The 21,320-nt window shown below is 40.1% G+C and overlaps 1 protein-coding gene across 8 annotated transcripts in view; it reads left to right on the forward strand.

The window, feature by feature from the left end:
• Lama2 (laminin subunit alpha 2) overlaps window positions 1-17,949 on the forward strand; it is a 573,571-nt gene extending 555,622 nt beyond the window's left edge. For 7 of the 8 annotated variants that reach the window (XM_028877370.2, XM_028877371.2, XM_037200377.1 and 4 more), the window contains 7 exons: window positions 6,454-6,566; window positions 6,894-7,083; window positions 9,049-9,204; window positions 10,605-10,758; window positions 13,649-13,779; window positions 16,181-16,403; window positions 17,478-17,949. In XM_028877370.2, the coding sequence (XP_028733203.1) occupies window positions 6,454-6,566; window positions 6,894-7,083; window positions 9,049-9,204; window positions 10,605-10,758; window positions 13,649-13,779; window positions 16,181-16,403; window positions 17,478-17,635 (1,125 nt within the window). In that variant the 3' untranslated portion in view covers window positions 17,636-17,949. The remainder of the gene's footprint in view (window positions 1-6,453; window positions 6,567-6,893; window positions 7,084-9,048; window positions 9,205-10,604; window positions 10,759-13,648; window positions 13,780-16,180; window positions 16,404-17,477) is intronic. The other variant, XM_028877376.1, reaches the window with a different exon arrangement.
• Window positions 17,950-21,320: the final 3,371 nt, after the last annotated feature.

Consider the following 21,320-nt stretch of genomic DNA (forward strand, 5'->3'; position numbering starts at 1 on the left):
AATTAACAATAATGAGTATATTATAATCATGATTCTTGTGATGATATAATAATCAAAGGGTATGGTGTATGTGGAACTTGAAAATTGGGATTTTATTTTTATAAGATACTATTTTATATATAGTTAGAAGTATTGTTATCCCAGTCTTTACAAAAAGAAATGCCTAGAGTTACCAGTAAATAACAGGAAGCCCATGGTCAAGTAGGGTGATTTCTCCCTGGAGTACCACTGCTACATGGATGCTTCCAACAGATGCATCAATAGGATGCCTCTTAATTAGTTGTCATATTTGGTCAAGCAAAACCTCCTGGAGCTTCCTATCAGTAAGTCTTCATCTTTGTGTGTTGGTTTGTTTGGATAGAGAAGATCATTGGTAGTCTCTACAGAGCCCCTCATTTTTCCTTGTGAAATGGATAGCCCAATCTGTGGTTAATGCATTGTCAGCCATCCAAAGTTAGAAAGCATTTCCCACATGTTATCTCACTTGACCCAGTGCCAGAACCTAGTATCCCCTTGTGCTTCTGTCCTATTATACAACCCATTCGAGTCTAGGATATTCCTGTAAATCCTACAAACTTGGCTTCAAGGGGTCCCTCAAGCACACCACTCTGCTTTCTGAAGAGCACTGTTTTAGAAACATGGAGATTTTTACAAATGAGTTTTCTTGGAACCTCTTATTCTAATTCCGGTTTTTAATTTTCTCTTAGCAAAAATGCTTTAACTTTTTCAAAAACACAACACTGCGCTTAGTAGACAAGACTGATGTCAAGGGCTTGAGGAGCAGCCCAACTTGTAGATCAAGACAGAACTGTATCATGGATAGAAAAGATCTTGGAAATCCCAACTCCTTTATAAAGTATTTCTCTTTTAATATGTATGAGTATTTGCCTGCATGTATGTCTGTGCACCACATGATGCACTCAAAGTTCAGGAGAAAGAAATAAATCCTTTAGAACTGGATCTATTTCTAAAGTATGGTTGTGAACCTTCATGTGGGTGCTAGGATCCTTTGCAAGAGCAACAATATTTACTTCTAATTCATCTCAGCACAGAATCCTAACTCTTCTGTGACCCCATGAGAGAAGTTGCAGTGTGGACTCAGATTATACACACAAGTAATAGAGTCCTGAACTCCATCTGCTATTTCTCCTGCTACATATCTGTGACTGGAGGGTCAGAATTGTTTTAGGACTTTCCAGCTTCATGATTTTTTGTTTGTTTGTTTGTTTTAAAACAGATTCTCACTCTGTAGACCAGGCTGGCCTCAAACTGACAGAGATCCACCTGCCTCTGCCTCACAAGTGTTGGAAATAAAGGTGTACACCATTGCACCAAGCAGAATTGTATTTTAGAGGTTTGGCTCCTATTTCATATGATACACATTATCCGTTTTAATTTTGTATATTATCCATTTTAATTGGGTTTATTTCTTTCCTTTTTTGGAAAGCAGAATCTTTTTAGAAGTGACTAAAGTTAACAATTTAGTAATTTATTTTATAAAACATATTTATCAAAAGCCCAATAAATGTAAGATTAATATCACCATGGCTACCTAGGGAGGAACAGAGAGGGGATGATGAGGCTACCTACCATTGCTCACTGAGCTGTGCAGGTGAGGTCCTCTCTGAGTGTGAAGTAATGCAGTGACAGTCAGGACACCTAGCGTTGAAGGTCATTAGGTGCGGAGTTACATACTGTCCGTAAAATACCTAGAACAAGGCCTAGCCTGTGCTAACACCCCACCATACTATTATTCCTTCTGTGAGAACTAGTTGGTCTAACCTTCCACACTTCCAAGTTGAACCAACGTACTAGGAGCCCTCGGGTGCTGATGAGTGTTCTAATTATAAGCAATTTCAAACTCAAGAATTAAATGCTTTTTGGAACTTGTTTCTATCTATTTTTAATTCTCAACATTTCTGAGTTTAGATTTTTAAAAATCGCTACAGGTTGACCTTGGAAGTGAGACCTATCTGCAAGCCTCATATTCTTGACTGACAGGGACCCCTGTCCTTCCTGGCCATCCTTATCTTCCTTATACTCTTCACCCCTACCTTGCCAGCCATTTAGAGTACAAAGAAAACATTCACTAGGCTTCAGGCTAATTGAAAAGTACCCCGGGACAGCCCTGCCCTGTGAAATGGATATGTCAACCCTGTAGTTATTATGTGGTCCACCATCCTAGATTACACAATATTTCCTGCATGTTATCATGTTATCTCATTTTACAGTGCCAGAACCTAGCAGCCCCTTATAATTTTTTTCTGATTATTTAGCCTACTAATATCGGGAGAGGGGGAGGTAGAGATCCCTTGTGTGTTACATTTGTGAATATTTCTCCTCTAGAATGACAGTGATGGAATAGGTAAGTATCTGGGCTTATCAATACAGAAATATATTGATGTGTTCAAATGGGACAAGTGTGCACTGTTGATCCCAAGCCTTCCTGAAAAGCACAGCCCATGAGGATTGGCATACAACAAGTTGACTGCATTCCTTTTATTTGAATCTTCCTGGAGTGTTGAATGTAGCACTTCCAAGTTCTGGTAGAAATGAAGAGTTCTGATAAGGTCTCTTTGGGAATTGAAGAGAAGAAGTGAGCTGAAGAGGAAAAAAAACAGAGCAATGGAAAATGATTCCTGTAGCAACATCAATGCTACAACTTTAAAAGCTATGTACAGTTGAAGCCATAGGATAAATCAATTGGGCACTGACATGTAGTTAAAGGATAAATGCACATCCTCGACACTCCAAGGAACCTATCTTAAGGCATATCACTGGAAAGACCCCGTCCCCACCAAAGAGCTCACATACAAGGAGGTAACATGATTCAGTGCCTCAACAAACACAGCAGGAGGTATTGTATAAGTCAGGACATTGAAGTTGGCGCTGCAAAAGTACCTATTTAGTATTCACCCACAGTGATCATCAAAAGCAAGGATCAGATGGGAGTTGAGCCCACACTTATTAGTGGGATCATTGACTCATAGAGGAAGAAAATTACACAACTTTTAGCATGAGTCATCATTTGGTGTCCATTTGGATAAACACCGTTGAAATCTCTGCTCTACAGCTATCTAAAGTCAAAGTAGGATTACCAAGAAATGATATGCTGCCTTGGATTTTATCATTTATTTCCAAGTGTCAGCTTTGCATCAGGAATTGGAAACGACCGCTGCTTTATTCTGACCTGAAGTTTAACCACGGGAAGGTTTGCCATGACAACTGACCTCTTGCCTTGTGAGGATGGCGCCAGGAAACATGGCTCCCTTCAGAATCCTTTCAAGCCACTTCACGCCCTCATCAACAGATACACTACTCCCCTGAGCCTCCCACATCCCTGTGTGCCTAAGAACTATCCTCTACAAAGCAGAGACAAAGCTTTTTTTTTTTTTTTATGGTCCTTTATCACCTTTCCCGGTACATTACATGTATTATCAAGCATCACCACCAGGTGGCAGAAGTGTAACATGCTGAGATTGATGAGCCTCTGTTGAGGCTGATTTTTTTTTTAATTATTATTATTGTTGTTGTTTTAACACGTTTCAGAGGTCAGTGTTTCCAAAATGCAGGAAAAGACCTCTCTCGGGCCCTCATCAGCTGAGAGGAATAAGAAAAGAAAAAAAAAGCAAGCTGTGCTTTGGCCATTTCTCCAACTGCTCTTGCTTAGCTTAGGTTTCTATGGAGGACTGGCTTGAAAATGTCCTTCCTGATGAGATGGCTTCATTCCATGAGAAGAACCATTTGCTAGTTGCTCTCAGGTTTTTCCCCACTTAGAAGGTTGGAAAGGGAAAAATAAGCTAAGCTACACTAAGAGCAGGTCTACCCTCTCTCCAAGAGCAGGGAGGAAAGGAAGCCCCTACCACAGCAGGCAAACCTCTGGAGTGGACCCTGGACCCACCCTAACATCAGACCCCCCCTCCCCAAAGTGATGGAGATTTGGCAAGATCCAGTGAAGCCAAGCAAGGGGAGATGTGTGGATTCCCAGGGAAACATTGTCTTGGAAGAGAATTTTTTTTTTAACATTTAAATCCTAAGGTAGATAAATACTCACATAAACTACCACAGACACACCTCTATCCTTTGCCAAGGACCAATTTTATGAAGGGATATAGATTATGGGTCTGTTTACTGAGGTGATATACAGGGTATGCATCCTGTCAACAATCAGCGGTAAGAATCTGCCATTGTGGCTATACGCAGGGCTGGCCTGTTAGAGGATGGGCTTGTTACCACTCGCTTCTATGACTTTGAGCAATCTGAGGACACTCTTGTGCTCACTGATCTTCTTGATTGTCCCCCTTATAGAGACATGAAGCTGGTCTCTTACAGTGTTCTCCTCTTGCCTAGGGAGTCATGCTATAAAATGACATCCAAGTCAAAGGACCTGGACTAAATCCCTTCCAACTTAAAGTGTTTCTAAAATGACTGCCTAGAAAATTTAATAATAGTTTCATGGTCAGTGGCGACCTGTTCTATATACCTGCCCAGTCTCCCAACAGACAGTCATGGGGTTCGGCTGCCACATGACATTCAAAGACAAAGGCTGTCCAAAACATACCCCTAACAAAATACCTAATCTTTACAACTGTCATCCCCATCACTCAAAAGGTCATATTAGAAAACAACATATCAGAGTATTATTTGGTGTCCTTTGGTGAATGGATAAGCGGCCACAGAAGTAGTAACAGGAGCATTACCTACCAGTGGATTTCTTCAGGCTGCTCATTATTGGCTCCTAATTCCTTGGCATCCATTGGCTTTTCAATATCTGTTTTCAGAGCTAAAAGTTTAGGTGTTCTGGTAAAATTCTGTTCCCAAGAACTCACAACATATAGATTCTCTTGGAGAATTATAAGAAAGGCTACACATTATGATATTTGCTGAGAAGGTCCTCTGTACAGGAAATACCCCTGAAAGCCTGATAAATGATCCCTATTCTATTCGTGGCCTTTGTGGGACAGGACGTTAAGGCACCGAAGGCTTTCCATTTGGGCTTTCTTTGTTGGCCATGTAATAAGGACAGTACTGCTGGGTGTTGTGAATAGAATTATCCTGCCCTACCCACTGGGCCTTTGCATAGCTGTACGAATTTCGGCCAGGCTTCTCTTCGAAACTGACCATCTCCTGGGAGGCAGGAAAGGAGCTACCTCCAGAAAGACCAATTTTAGAGCTTTCAAAACACTTTTAAGCCCTTTTACCTGCTGCGGCATAGCAGTGCCTTTGACTAAGCTCGAGAGAAAAGAGAATAAGGCTTTTCCTTGCATAAAAATGTCCTAGGTGCTGATGAGTCATGTCTGAAATACTCTGCTGGAGAAGAACACCCCTCATCAAAAGCCTGCCCCGGGCTGTTTGGGAGGCCCTGCTTAGTCAGCGTTGGCTGGGGCAGCTGCCCTTTCGTAGCTATTAATCTCAGATCTGAAAAGCAGATGTGTGCGTGCAAGGGTGCACGTTATTGTTATGGACTCTCGTGTAGCCTGTGTTCTAAACGACTTTGTCAGCCACCTGTACAGCAAGCTAGCCTGTGAAAATAGAGAACGGATGAGGAGAAGGCTTGTGGCTTTGTCATTTGAGGAGCCCCGTTTCCTGAGCTGTGCATTATAGTCCAAATTGCCAGGTTTGTTTATGTGATTGGCGAGGCCGTGTGCAAAGGGGAAATGCAGGGCCCCTTCATCAAAAATTATTATGAATTTCCAGGTGGTGACAGTGTAGTATTAAAGCTAGTAACTGCGCTTCTATGTACCTAGTTGCCCCTCTCAATCACCCTAGGAAGCTGATCTTTGAATGGCAGCAGTGGAAATGGTGTATGGTGGGTTGCATTTAAAAAAAAAGAAAAAAAAAAAAAAAAACTCATGCTGGTTGCCTAGCAACTAGCAAAGGCCCTGAATGGGCTGACTTGCAGGTTTAGATACACCATCTTGAAATTCTAAATTTGCAGCAACCTTCTAGTGGACTGATAATTTTCGAGGAAAAAAAAAAATACTGTAGTGGGAAATGGAAATGGGGAGGGCAAGAAGGAACACATTTTTCTACTCTTACAATCCACGTGGCTTTCCCATAATTCTCCCTGTTCCATCTTCTGAAAACAAAACTCCTCATCAGTGAAGTAAATGTGGAAAAGAAAATGCAATTTCCCCAGAAATATCAACCATGTTTCCCTTGGAGAGTAAGGAAAATATGAATGTATCGATACATTTTTTTTTTAACACATTCCTTCAGCAATTCCAGGCTGTGGCTAAGGAACACTCGTTCAAATTCACTGAGCACTTCATAAGCACCTGTGTGTGCTGCAGGCTGCAGAGAAGAGTAGGGGGGGGGCAGGAGGAGGGGGTTGTTCTTGAGGAATTCTGCATTGTTCAAAGTCAGGAAGGGAACAGATATGAACACGCAGACCGCAGCAGTGTCTGTTTGCAAAAGGCTGCGATCTCATCTCCTGTCCTTGGTCTTTCTCAGGGGCCCTGTGTTGCAGAATCGGAACCAGCTCTTCTGGCAGGGAGCAGGCAGTTTGGGCTTTCCAAAAACAGCCACATCGCCCTTGCCTTTGATGACACCAAAGTTAAAAACCGGTATGTATTATTCTGGAGCATGACACGGGAACCAATCATCAAAGCACTGAATATTCACATTTAATCAAGCCTAATCAACTACATGTAAAAATCCCTAGTGTTAGAGGATTGTTTGTTTTTCATCCACTGAATGAAGTAGAAAATAGAATTCTGTTTGCTTTGAGCTTATATGCAGGAGATTCATAACCCTAGAAAGCCCTCCCCTCCCCCCCCCCGTTACAGATTTTATATCCTTCATCAATGCACATGCCCTCATATGATACCACTTTTTCACAGCCTAATAGTGCTCTTAGTTTTCTGATTCCTTTCCACATTTGCATCTCACAGCCTCACAATTGAATTGGAAGTGCGAACCGAAGCTGAATCAGGCTTGCTCTTTTACATGGCTCGGATCAATCATGCCGATTTTGCTACTGTCCAACTGAGAAATGGATTCCCCTACTTCAGTTATGACTTGGGAAGTGGAAACACTAGCACTATGATCCCCACCAGAATCAACGATGGCCAGTGGCACAAGGTAACAGTCCCTGGGTTATTCTAAGAAGGGTCCTGGAGACATCCTGGACCTTCCCCTACCACTACTGATTTGTCAATGCAGACCCTAACTCTAGGGTTACAGAAATTTGGCAGAGACTGCACAAGTGGCCAGTGGTGTGTACAGTGGCTAGAGCTTTAAGAACATGTTTAGACCTGAGTAGGTTTCTGCTTCACCATATGAGCTCATTGTGATCCTAGAGTCCTGTCATTGCTATATAACTGTGGTCCCCAAGCATCTGTGCACAAAACAGGGCCAGGTAATTGAAGATGGTTCCATTGGCTTAAGTGAGAATCTGAGGACAACACACTGTGTTCATTATGATGCTTTTGTTTTCAGCTTAGAGAAATAATGTTTATTCCAAGACTGTGCATCCCTCTCTACTAAGAAATAATATTCGGCCAAAGCAAAAGTTGGCAACATGAAGATGAGCTCTAAGACTTAGTCCTCACCCCAGCACATTTTGATCTGAAAAACCAGGAGGCTGGAAATCTCTGCAATACCAAGTTTAAGGGGCCCCGCGGTACCCTTTCCACCAACAGTCATTTGCAACAACTTTAAACGTTGCCCTTACATCCAGAAACTGGTGCTATTGTAGGCACAGAAGGCTCATTTGCCAACTTGTTCCTCTTTGGCAAGACAGCAAGTAGGTAATATGTGGCCTGATTAAAACAAAAGCTCAAAATTTGTCTCTGCACCTGTGATACCCTATTAAGTAAAGTTTCCCTAGGTAGACCAATGAAATGTTTAATTTTCAGAGTGCAATATTATTAGATGTTGGGTGTGATGGATTAACCTGCTTTGGCTTGTCATGTCAGAGAGAAAGCCAAAGAATGGAAGCGAATAGAATTTCAATACAAACCGCAGGTCAATCAGTTTGTTATCCCCAGACAGGAGCTATGAGATCTTTTTTGCTTGGGACCTTCAAAATAGCAAGTGTGACTCCTGAGGAGGGAGGTCATGCTAAGGTTTCTTCTGTTCTCTGGCTAATAGAAGAATAAATAAACACTTGGTGGGGGGAGGGGAATGACATATTGTTGGACCACCAAGTTGAGATTAGTAAAGGCAATTTATGTAGAATAATAAACCTTAATAGTTAGGACAGATTTCATTTGTGAAAGTTAAAAAAAATTACTTCATAAATCAGAATAGATGTTTAAAGTGTGGTATTATATTGTTCTAATCCTGCCCTAAGTTGCTCTTAGAGTGCCCCAGCATTAAAGGCCTCCATCTTCCCTTGGCTGAATGCAGACTCCCCAAGCCTAACATTCCTCCCCTTCTCCCATTTCTCCGGTCATGATTTCAGCAGATCTCAGGTTTATGCTCCCTCCTTGACCTTAGACCAATCAGCTGCTCCAGGAATGTCAATGCCCCTCCCCTTTCCTGATCTTCCTTCCTAAAACTTTTCACAAGGAGGGCTTAATAGGCATACATGAAGTTCAACGAGGATCCCGGGCTTTGCTCATCCAACTTAACACACTACTAAAGGTAGACATGGAAACTGAGTGCAATGATGCATGCTTCTTATACCAGCACTGGGGGGGCTGGGGTAACAGAATCCTGAGTTCAGAACCAACCTAGGCTGTACAGCGAGAACTTGTTTCAATTAATAGTAATAATAATAATAATAATAATAATAATAATAATAATAATAAAATGACATTTGTATCTCTCTCAGCTCAAAGCAGAGCTGTTAGTCTACCAAGTTCTTTATGACACATCCACCTCTGAAGCATATATTTCTATTTCTATTTCTGGAATTTTAGCTAAAAAAATTTATCAGAAAAAAATATATTCAATCAATGCTGTCTAAAATATACTTGCTTTCACTTGTATTATGGGCTTAGCACATCAAGGATATTGTTTTTCCTCAGAAATACCAGGAAAGTTCTGTGTCTTGTGTTTGTGTTCAAGATTGACGTTAATGATGCCTCCTCCCCTTTGTAGATTAAGATTATGAGAGTGAAGCAAGAAGGAACTCTGTTCGTTGATGATGCTTCCAACCAAACCATCAGTCCCAAGAAAGCTGATATCCTGGATGTTGTGGGGATGCTGTATGTTGGTGGATTGCCGATCAACTATACCACACGCAGAATTGGTCCAGTAAGTCTCTAATTCCTTGTCGCTTATTTGATAGTGACTTGTGTATGTATTTTTTTTGAATTCTGAGGTCCCATGTCTCATCATTACTTACTGGTATGTGGGAAATCATCTTATAAGAGAAATGAAAGTAGTCTTCTAGGTAGCCTTGACTATTCGAGATATTACCACAAAACACTGATGTGGACCCTGGTATCCAAGATCCTTGGTTTGAATATCTGCTTAACTAGATATTCACACTAGATGTATAACCTTAAGCAAATCATTCCATTTCTCTTTAAAGGAGCTATTTTCAAAATATGATAATACCAACCAATTAAAGATCCCATAAAGATTAAAGGAGATAATACATGTAAGGTGTTTGGAAAAGGACTAGGCATATGGAGAGCACTGGACAACAAGGAAGATGAAGGTCATAATATCCATGTTCTTTCAGATGTAGAATTTAAAGTGTAGCTACACAATTTTGACTTTAGAATTTAAAAGCTTAATAGTTGTACAAACTAATACTTACCAGTTAAGTTTCATAAACTTGGCTTGTGTCTTGGTTTACTTTGGAAAGCATGATTCTGAGACACATGGGATTAGAGTTTTTAGTGATTGCATTACAGACAAGTGTGATAGACTTCTTCACTTACTTAGCAAGTGCAGGTTTATACATCAAAGTCTATCACTATTACAGTCATAACGCTCAGCACCTGGCTGTGTCTGTGTATATATGTGAATAATATATATTACCTGTTTTCATAACTACCTACCTATCAAAAACATGAGTCTGGAGTGATGATAGCAAAAATGATCAACTTGAATTTCTAAATCCAATGGACTATAGTGGATGAGAATATAGAATTAAGTTAGTTCTAATTTTCATCATCCCAAAAATATTTTATAAAAACTTTCACATCTTGTGTATATATTTTTCTGAGGGGAGGGACCATTGCTTTCTTTGGGTTTTTGTTTGAAGGAAGCAGAATTGATCCAAACTTGTCTTTTTTAGTAGAAATGGAAACATAGATCACAACAGAATGCATTGATAGTAAGGTTAAGAAATTATCCTTAGAAACACGAGATCAGGAATAGAAGAAGCTAATTAAAAGTTACCATCCTCACATGGAACTCACAGCTCTGTCAAGTCAAAGGTCACATAGTATAACCCAGTCCTTAGATGTTCAGGCGATTGTGGTCCTAGCTAGATACATCCCGGGGGGACAAGTTCAATGTCGGATTTGGGTCAGCTGTGCTGTCAAGTCTGGGGTACAGAAGTCCAGACAAAGGCAGCTTTAAAGTGTGTTCTAGGTCAGCTGGCTAATGACTGCACATAGTATACACCCCCAGATGACTGACTACACATGGAGGCAAAACACTGCTAAATTGGCATCTACTTCCTCTCTCCGACTGCTCAGGTGACCTACAGTCTTGATGGCTGTGTTAGGAATCTTCGCATGGAACAGGCCCCTGTTAACCTGGACCAGCCCACTTCGAGCTTCCACGTTGGGACATGCTTTGCAAATGCGCAGCGGGGAACTTACTTTGACGGAACAGGTTTTGCCAAAGCAGGTGAGGTACTTCCACTTTCTTTCTGTTGATATTCACGATGTATAAATGCTGACTTCTTACCTATGCCACGAAACAGAAGTCCCCGGGTCCTGAACTATTATTCTTCATTTAAACCCAAAAGTAGTTTCTATAACTAACAACAATAACAACAACAACAACAACAAAAACCCTCTAAAACATTCACATATGGTTTGTGGGGTGGGGGCTGTAGTTCAATGGTAAAGCACTTGCCTAGCATGGGTGAGGCCCTGGGTTCAGTCTCTAAGAATGCTGAAGCAAACCAGCAATGACAACAAAAATGCACGTGTGTGATTCTGATAAGAACTGACAGAAAAAAATAAGTTGTAGGGAAATTGGTATTTGTAGAGTCTGTTTTGTTTCCTTCACTAGAGATCAATGGCAGCAAGATGAACCTAACTACGTAAGAAGACGCACATGGAAGGGTCAGCTTTTCAGTGTTCTGTCTAACTTCCTGTAAATGAGACAGCTGTAGCATGAATCCTAAAGGGTCTGGCCAACTTCTCAGCCAATCCTGCTTCCTCAGACTGGAAGCCTCTGAGTCCTTATCCAAATGGATCTCAGCTGAACTGCTGCTAAAAGCCTAAAATCTTAACCAGGCTATAGTTCCTGGTCCTCACGCCTTAAATAACTTTCTGCTTCCTGCCATTACTTCCTGGGATTAAAGGCGTGAGTCACCATGCTTGGCTGTTTCCAGTGTGGCCTTGAACTCACAGAGATCCAGGTGGATCTCTGCCTCTGGAATGCTAGGATTAAAGGCGTGTGCTACCAGTGCCTAACCTCTATGTTTAATATTGTGGGTGTTCTGTTCTCTGACCCTAAATAAGTTTATTAGAGTGCAAAATATTTTGGGGAACATAATATCACCACAGATAGCATCTTCCTTTCTGTCTTTAAAATTCCTTTCAGGGTTCCATTTCATCACACACACACACACACACACACACACACACACACACACACGTAATGCACAGTGGTATCTATTTGTTGTTGACAGTAACAACAGATGTCATTTTGGCTGGCTTTAAGTATTAATTTCCAATTTAGGTCTACATTACTGAAATCAAACATCACATTATAAAGGAAAATAGAATTAATCTCTTCTTACATAAAACCCCTTACATTAGTTACTATAAGAGAATACTTAGGACTGTGTGCTTTTGAGTAACATGTATTCGTTAATTAGGAGAAAAATAAGGAAGACATAATGTGGGAATGCTAATTGTAGGAAATGGGTAAATGAGATGTAATTCCTATCTTTAAAAGTATATTACCAATAATAAAAATTCAATTTTCTGAGAAATCACAAGAAGGAAAAGACAAATAATTTTTAAATACTATAAAAGACGCACAGTGTTCTGAAGATTTATAAGAAGGATTTATTTTGCTTAGGAGTCAGGAAAGGTTTTATGGAGCAACAGATTTGAGCAAAGCTTTATTATATGACTTGAATACTTCCATGCAAAAGTTGTGGAAATGGATATTAGAATTCTCAAATTCTGGTCTAGGGAGGAAACCCTATATCCATAAAAGCAGAATTCCAAGAAAGAGGGGATGTGTCAGGTATGGAAATACTGGAGGATGTGATGGAACCCAAAAGTCATGTCCTGTGAAAGTCAAAACGTTTCTCAGTGTTCCTGCAAATTCACACGGGGCCACCATACCATTCTCTTAGCCAGCTTTGATGCCAAGCTTCAACATCTGTAGTGAATGGACTGGCTTGCCATCCCCCTACCCGTTCCTGCCCTGGATCCAATTGAGCCAAAGAAAGAAGTCACTTCTCCTATTCCCAGCAACTCCTCCCGTCACTTCAACTCACAGCAGAACACAATTCACATAAGACTTGGGTAGAAAGAGCTGAAGGTTACTTCGGTGGAAACCATACAAGTTCAATACAACAAGTTCAATATCTCCGTTCTTAAAAAGCTTTCTAGCTACCCAGTCACTGGACATTTTATCAGCCTCCTCGATACCTCTGTCTTCAGTTGAAGCACTTTACATCATTCCTTTCTTCTTTCTTCTTCTCTCTTGCTGCTTTATTTTCCAGAACAATTCAGCTCCTTCAGCCCTTTACTTGGAAAATTTGCTTTAAATCCATCTACCCTTTCCCATGCAAACTCAGCAAGCAGGAGAACAAAAAGTCTAGCACATCACAGGTGCCACCCTTCACTGAAGACAGTTGTGCTCACATGTGGTAGTTATTGCTTGCACAATAAATAGAAGGTATAGAGAGGATTTTCTTGAATACTTTCCTAATATTCTGTGGAGTTCATGTAGTCTTAACTGATCCTAGGAAATCATTTTATTCCTAAGTGAAATATCTTAAATTCTTATTTAAAGGCTGAATAAATCTATGAGCCAAATATTAAAAAGTGTAGAGAAAAGAATTAGCTGGGTTATATAGAAAAGATTATGTTCTAGAATCTTTCCATAAAAATTATATTTGCAACTCTTCTCTTCATCTAATAAAATATTTAGGACTGTTTAAACTCTCTCCAATCACTGTAGTGCCATTCAGAGCGTCTCAATAAAATTTTACTGAGTAATCATTGAAATGCATTACTTAACCCAGCAGACTTCTGAAATAACCATACCTGGCTTTCAGAGTCCATGATTCAGTCTTAGTGTGGGCTCATTCATTTGGTCATTCAATGATTCAGTCTCAGCATGTGCTCACTCATTCAGTTATTCAATGATCAAAGCTCCATTGTGTGGCAGTCTCAAGAGTAAAACCAGGGGCAGTATAGATAAAGTCCTGGCCTCTGGCATCGGCAACTAAGAAAATAAGCAATAGTGATAAAGTGCACACTGCTGGTGAAGCTGCAGATTGAAATTGTTTAGCCTCAAACTCTAATCAATATTTTTTCCCCAGTTGGTGGGTTCAAAGTGGGATTGGACCTTCTTGTAGAATTTGAATTCCGTACCACAAGACCCACTGGAGTTCTCCTGGGAATCAGCAGTCAGAAAATGGATGGAATGGGTATCGAAATGATTGACGAGAAGGTGAGTGAGTGTTTGCAGCCCAAACACAGTTCATCCTCTCGTGACACTGGTGTTTCCACTCAGCTCTGTTTTTTAGGTCTTGATAGCTTCTTCATTGCAAGAAAGCTAGATCCTCCTTTGTCCTTCTTCTGGGTCATCACAATTCATGTGTACTTTTATCACAATCATCCTGTACACCAGCCTATACTTTAAATGTGTCAGTCGACACCATGATTGTGTTGACCAATTGTGGACCAAGTGTTTCTGGATGCTCAGCTCTTAGTGTGATGCTCCAAGGACATCTGCTCTCTTTATGCACCTAGTCTACAGTCTGCTGGTACAGAGGAAAGGGAAGAGGCTCAGGTAATCTGAAATCAGCCCACCTCCTACAACAGGCAAGCATCTCCCCTGTGACACTGAGGCCAGCCACATACCAGTCCCCAGTTTTCACTTACAAGCACCCAGATACTTTTCCAAAAAAAAAAAAAAAAAAAAAAAAAAAAAAGCAAACGTATACAAGTATTACTAGTTTGTGTACAACCAATAAGCCAATTTCACAAAATTTCTGATTGACTCCTATGTAAGGATTACATTTCCACTGTGCTTTTATTTCCATCCTTGGGGTCCTGGTGTTGCCCAAGAAGAAACATGACAGGTTGATGTAAAACACAACTTCCTTGCCTCTCTCTCTTTTGTGTTCCTCACATCATCCCATAAGCAGCACAGAAAAAAAAAATATCCAGGAGCTTATAGCCAAAGAGGATGGACAAATGAACAGTTAGACAGAATTTCCTAGATTTGTCGAATATTCAAAGCCTACGTTCATTACATCTTTTTCAAGTTTCCTTGCCTGCTTGTAGCCTTTTACTGTTTTCATGTCACTGTGTCATGTGATTTTTTCCACCAGACTCTTCAGAGATGCAAAGCGTCATTTTAACAAACTCCACTCAGTGTCCTAAACTCTAATATTTACGTTGCCATAGATTTTGCAAACTTTTCGCCTAGCCTTATTAATCTTTTTTAAAACAAAATATTTCTTTCTTTCGTCTACCTTGTCAAGTCTATTGCCAAGCTGACTAATGTTTTTAATATTTCAGCATGTTCTTTTTCTTCATCAGCTTCAAAAGAATTCTGATGTCTCAAATTTCAGGGACCTTGCCATGTTACTAAAAACAGATTTTTCTTATTTAAACAAGAACGTCTAATCAAGTTCTTCCTTGTGGGGAGTTTAACTGGTCTTCTGGCTCGGGTCCTGGGCACCTGTGACATGAAACTTGCCCCAAAAAGTAATTTATGTAACTCTTAATCCTGTATATAAAATGAAAACCACGAAGGAGAAAGAAAAACACAATTAAAACATCAAAAGCTTACATTTAAAAGCAATCCTTTAAAGCAAATTTGTCAGTCAGTGAGTTACTTTAAGCAATATCTCCTAAGAAAGCTTTGTGAGGTTCACCATGAACACTCACACTCTAAAAAGATGTGTGGCAGAAAGTTTTTTGTGTGGATTGGGTTCTTGGTTGTTGCTGAACTCTCTTCAGTGGTTTTTCTGAAATGGAAACCAACAACACACACACATTTGTCTAGTAACATTGGCAATACCCAAGAGCAAAGAACGTGGTTTGTCACTGGGTCCCAAGCTTTAATTTTGCATGTCAACTTTCCTCTAGGTTGTGTGTGGTGTGGGGTGTGTGTGTGTGTGTGTGTGTGTGTGTGTGTGTGTGTGTATGTGTGCTTGATTGTGCCTGTGCATGTATGTGTACATGTGCATTTGGAGGCACACATGTATGTGGGCACACATTCACAGAATCATGGCCAGAAGACACTGTGTAGGGCTATCCCGAAGAGTTGTCTACCTTTCTGTTGGAGATACTCTCTGTTGCTGGCTTGGAGCACACCCAGCAGCATAGCCTGGCTTGCCAGTGAGCACCAATCTGTTTCCCTTATGCTGAGATTATGAACCCATGACTGCCACATCCAGATTTTTCACTTGAGTTCTAGAGACCGAACTCAAGAACTGCACTTCAGCTGTACCCATCATTTCCATCCTTTGGTGCTGGCATCTCCTGCAAAGAAAAGATAATCTAAAATACACTCTCCTTGCCTCCCCCTCTTTCCCTTAGTCTTCAAACCATCCCATAAACAACAGAGTAAAACATCCAAGAACTCAGAGGCAAGGTTAAGCACGTGAACGGATAAGCAGAACCAAATACTTGAAATAAACTAAGTAGTTTTAAGTGCATGTCAAGCACTTTACTGCTGAGCTATTTCTCCAGACTCAACTTTGGTCCAGATTTTTTTCAGAAAAAACGTTGAACAGGCCCTCAGTTGTGTTCACTCCAGACTCTAATTTCCACTGTGTGGGCTGTGGAGCGTTCCTCTACTGAAGCCACCTGTGACGGCTCATTTTCCTACTTCCCAGCTTATGTTCCACGTGGATAATGGTGCTGGCCGATTCACGGCGGTCTACGATGCCGGGATCCCAGGCCATATGTGTAATGGACAGTGGCATAGAGTCACTGCCAAGAAGATCAAAAACCGCCTTGAGCTTGTGGTGGATGGAAACCAGGTGGATGCCCAGAGCCCAAACTCAGCATCAACATCAGCTGATACCAACGACCCTGTTTTTGTGGGCGGCTTCCCAGGTGAGTGCTCGCTGCTCCAGCAAACACGTCCTTTGCTCCTTGTGTTTGTGGTTTTCAACATGTATATTTGTAGAACCATGTCCAAGAATGTGGACTGAAGGATACTTACCTCCCCGCCTGGCAATCTCCTCCCATAAATAACACTTGGCCGATAATTTCCAGTCTGTAAAATGAGAGGACCATTTATTTAAACCACATGGGGCTGAAATGTTCATAATCACTCCCAAAGTTTCATCCAAGGGGAGGATAAAGCTAAAGGAAATGAATTTGCCTTATAAAAGATATAAAGCGTTTCACAGCAGTTGAGGCAGAATTGGTGGGGGCGGGGGAAGGAACTCTGAGTTTAAAATTAATGTCTCAGAGGAATCATAAAATGCTGTCGAACTTGTTTCCTCCAGTTCTGTTCTGGAATTCTCCAGGTTAAATGTAGCTAGTTTCGCACATAGGTTATTATAGAGTTTATATTTATATTACAAAGAAACCCAAGCAATAAATCCATATTTAAAAAAGAAACAAACCTTCCGTCCATTAAATACAGCATGTGAACTGCATAGTTACCTAAAGAGCCCATGAGCAAGAGTGACGAACTGAGCAGTGAGGCCTCTGCTTCTTCATGAGCACTGGAACAACACAGACTCCTGGAGTGAGCTGTCATCGTTTTGAAAGGACAATTTCTTCTGTCCTCCCCGATGCAAAGCCCTTCTGCTTGGGAAGCAAGAACGATGTGCCGTATTCAGCACGGGTTGACAGAACAAAAGACATTAGAGGAGACTGACAGTGTCTCCTTCCAGGGTTGCATTTGACTTTTCTCTTTATTTTATTTTATGTGCATGGATATTTGGCCTGCATCTGTGTCTGTGGACCGTGCGCATGCCTGGTTCCTATAAAAGATGGCCTCAGATCTCCCGGATGGGGAGTTACAGACAGTTGGGGCCCCGTGTGGGTGCTGGGAGTAGGGGTTAGCCCAATGGTAGAGTGCTTGTCCAGTGTGCACAAGGTTTCTGGTCTGGATCTCCAGCATTTGTAAGGAAAAAAACAAACAAACAAACAAATCCTCTTGTTCTGTCTTTTCAGCTGGTCTCAATCAGTTTGGCCTGACCACCAACATTCGGTTCCGAGGTTGCATCCGATCTCTGAGGCTCACCAAAGGCACAGGCAAGCCACTGGAGATTAATTTCGCCAAGGCCCTGGAACTAAGAGGTGTTCAACCTGTGTCATGCCCAACTACCTAATAAACCTAAGTTCAAGTCTGTGAAGGGTCCATCAAAACAAGTGTATCAAGTTAAACAATATACTTTCTTATGCATATTAATAAAACTAATGTGTTCACATACATAGGATTCTTTCTGTATTCGGGTAGTGATAATTCAGACCACGGATTGAATTTTAATTCAAGTTCTCTTTCAAGCTTATGATTATTAAACCAATTATTTCATTCTAAATAATTGCATGTTTTGTATGATTTTAAAGATGAAAGGTAACTGACCATAAAATGAATTTGCAACATGCCCTGAAGTCATCATTAAAAAAAAAAAGAGCTCATGCAGTTTGTGGAGGCAACTATAGAAAGAGACAACATTTATGAATAATTTTGTCATCCTCTTCCATGGCTGTTGGCTTTGGCTTTGTGTTCAAGCCACTGAAAACAAGTGGATTCTGTACTTGTGATTGGAAAGCAATCAGGCTCTTCAGTCCCTGTGTTTGCAAAAGCATTAGCAAATGATTTCCCTAATCCAAGTTCATTATTAAAGCATTTAAGTAGCCTTATGAGTGAATACCTTTTCATGCTGAAGGTTGATAGTATAGATCAGATTCAGGCCAGAGAGCTTAATTACTTGATTTTCTTGTTTGATAATGATTTATGGGCTTCGAGAAGAAGCCAGAGTCAAGCTGCAGAATGGCAGTGACGCTCACAGCCTCTGCTACTTCAGTGAGATTGTGGACTCTAGGTTTATAAGAGGGAGTTCACAACCTACATTGAGATGGAGAGAAAGCGAGGAAACAGAACTTGTATTTATCAGGAGACAACCCACCAGCGCTTCAAAGACATTTCCCCTTGATCTTTCTGGCATGCACTGTGACCTAACAAATTAATTTTTTATAAACAAAAACAAAAACAAACAAAAAAGTCTGGGTTCGTCCTTCCTTCCTTCCTTCCTTCCTTCCTTCCTTCCTTCCTTTCTTTCTTTCTTTCTTTCTTTCTTTCTTTCTTTCTTTCTTTCTTTCTGTTCAGTCATCTTCAAAGGCATGTGGGAACCAAGATTAGGCTGGATTTTATTCAAGTTTAAAAGGAAATATTTCATTTGCCACCTTCAGAAGAAATGGTTGTGATTTAATAATTCAGAACATGTAACACAGTGTTTCTCAACCTTCCTAATGTTGTGACCCTTTAATACAGTTCCTCGTGTTGTGCTGACCTCCAAGCAGAAAATTATTTCATTGCTACTTCATAACTGTAATTTTGCTAACATTAGGAATTGCAGTGTAAATATCTGATATGCAGGATATCTGATAGGCGACCCCTGTGGAAAGGGTCATGATCCACAGGTTGAGAACCACCAATGTAAAAGGAAAAAAAAAAAAAAAAAACTGAGCACCAAGAGAGTGATCTAATAGGAGGTGGTATCCACTAGGGGAATGAAGGCGCTGTTTCCATCACTGTGATGGCAAATGTACACTTAGCATTTTACCATTAGCCAGCTGCTCTGCACAATTTATCCACGTTTCTAGTCTATAGAAAGCGATTCTCAACCTAAGCTTGGGTTTTAAAGCTATTTCCTTGGAGAAAGAAGAAAGAAAGAAAGGAAGGAAGGAAGGAAGGAAGGAAGAAAAGAAAAGAAAAGAAAAGAAAAGAAAAGAAAAGAAAAGAAAAGAAAAGAAAGGAAAAGAAAAGAAAAGAAAAGAAAAGAAAAGAAAAGAAAAGAAAAGAAAAGAAAAGAAAAGAAAAGAAAGGAAAAGAAAAGAAAAGAAAGAAACCTGTTGTGAGATACAGCAGTTCTGATTCAGTCTAGAGCAGAAGGGTTTTTGGAATCTTCTCCATGAAGAAAGTCACCACTATTAAGAAATAATTATCTACCATGCCAACTGAATTTTATAGTCATTTGAAATTCCTACTATTATCATGACCTTGGTTATTTCCAAACATATAAAAAAAATCTATATTGAATCTAGTTGCCTTTTAATCAGTCGTTTAGCCATTAAACTATTTGAAATTCAATGTGTCTTGAAAATGCAACCATTACTTCTGCAGTGGACCTTGACATAAATTATTGGGTTTATTTTGGATACTGAGTATGATAAACATGAATAAAGATGCTTTCCTTAAATTAAGAAAAAAAAAGCCCTTTTTTTCCTCAAGTTCTGCTCAGAATGATACATACATTTGAAAGCCAAAGTGCATGATTGACACTCCTATCAGAGTCAAGTCCTGCTGAAGTCAATTCTAGATAAATGGTTTGGAAGGGTAGGATTCAGAGTGTCCTTTGAGATGAATGCAGGGCCTCCTGATTGCAGGCAGACATTAAAAATGGCTCCGGTGCATTAACAAAAAAAAATTATATATGGATTTTGCCCTGTATCAATTAAGCAATAATCTTGAGTAGGGTCCTTGCATACACACACACCCCAGTTTCCAACTGAGTCTAATGTGTGATTGGGAATGAAAACCTCAAGTCTCTTGCTATCTCCATATTTTATTAGGAGGAGCTAAAGCGTAGCCTGAAGGGTGACAATGTGCTCAGAGTCCCGCCTTAGTAATATTTTCCAACATAGTTCCAGAAAAGTTCTTTGAGACAAAATGTACTCTGCCAGTCTTTGAGTAGATTTCTCTCACTCTAGGATTATACTGAAGAGTCAATCCATGACGATGCGTGAGCAGAGCTTATCTAGATTTTAAAGTCAAATTTTATGAAAGACAAATTTCTCCACCATACTTTAATTCCCCAACTCAAATATCAAATTAATTTTTATCCCACAATAAGTTAAATTATTTTTCAATCAGTCCTTCTCAGCAATTTTCTCACTTCCTGTCATAGACAGCAATCATGAAAAAAGGTGGATAGTTGTCATTTATTTTCCAAACAACCACTCCTACCGGGTTGTCAGCCTTTCTTTTCTAAAAGGTGCTTGGCACTTCAAAAGGAAAAAAAATGTGAGGGTCTTTTATGGAAGTTACCATAGTAAATACCACCAAGAATGGAAAATACAGAAGAGAACAGACAGACCTCAACTCCAAGTCACCAGAACCCTGACATGCACAGCTTCAATTAGCAGTTATAAAAATTGTAACTATTTTCTCTCACTATCATTTTGTCTATTGTCCCCGACCACAAAGCCCTTCTAGATTTTCTACTTCACAAAAGAAAAGACAATTTTACCAAATTGAAATCTTCTGATTTTATGGAGATTTTACTGGATTTATTTATGGATAAAACAGATAAATATTAACAACATAAATACAAAACAAAATAGTAAAGTTTTGCAAATGTGGAGTCATTTTTACAACTACCTGCAAAGATCACACTCCTGGAAAACCTTTGTTATCATGTTTATTTCTGTTTTTTTCTTTATATTTAGATAGTAGAGATATGTGAACACATTAAAATGTAGTTTCCTCCTTTACTTGACTGAAATTAGTTCATATTGCAGGTCCAAACTCAAGCAGAGGGAAAGTCTACCTGGTCTGGGTGCTGAACTCAAACATTATTTTAGAATCTAGAGAGTGGTAAGATAAGACTCACTGGTTAGCATTAGCACCTGTGACCTAAATGGGTGTGACATCTGTGTCCGTTAGTGATAAGGGAATGTTAGGAGTGGAACTGTGTCCTCACAAAAGCCACGTGTAATCCCAACCCTCACCTCTGAATATGACTAGTTTTGGAGATGGAACCTACAAAGACAACTTAAAAAAAAAAGAGG

This window comes from Peromyscus leucopus, chromosome 8a (assembly GCF_004664715.2).
Source record: "Peromyscus leucopus breed LL Stock chromosome 8a, UCI_PerLeu_2.1, whole genome shotgun sequence".
Classification (NCBI taxonomy): Eukaryota; Metazoa; Chordata; class Mammalia; order Rodentia; family Cricetidae; genus Peromyscus; species Peromyscus leucopus.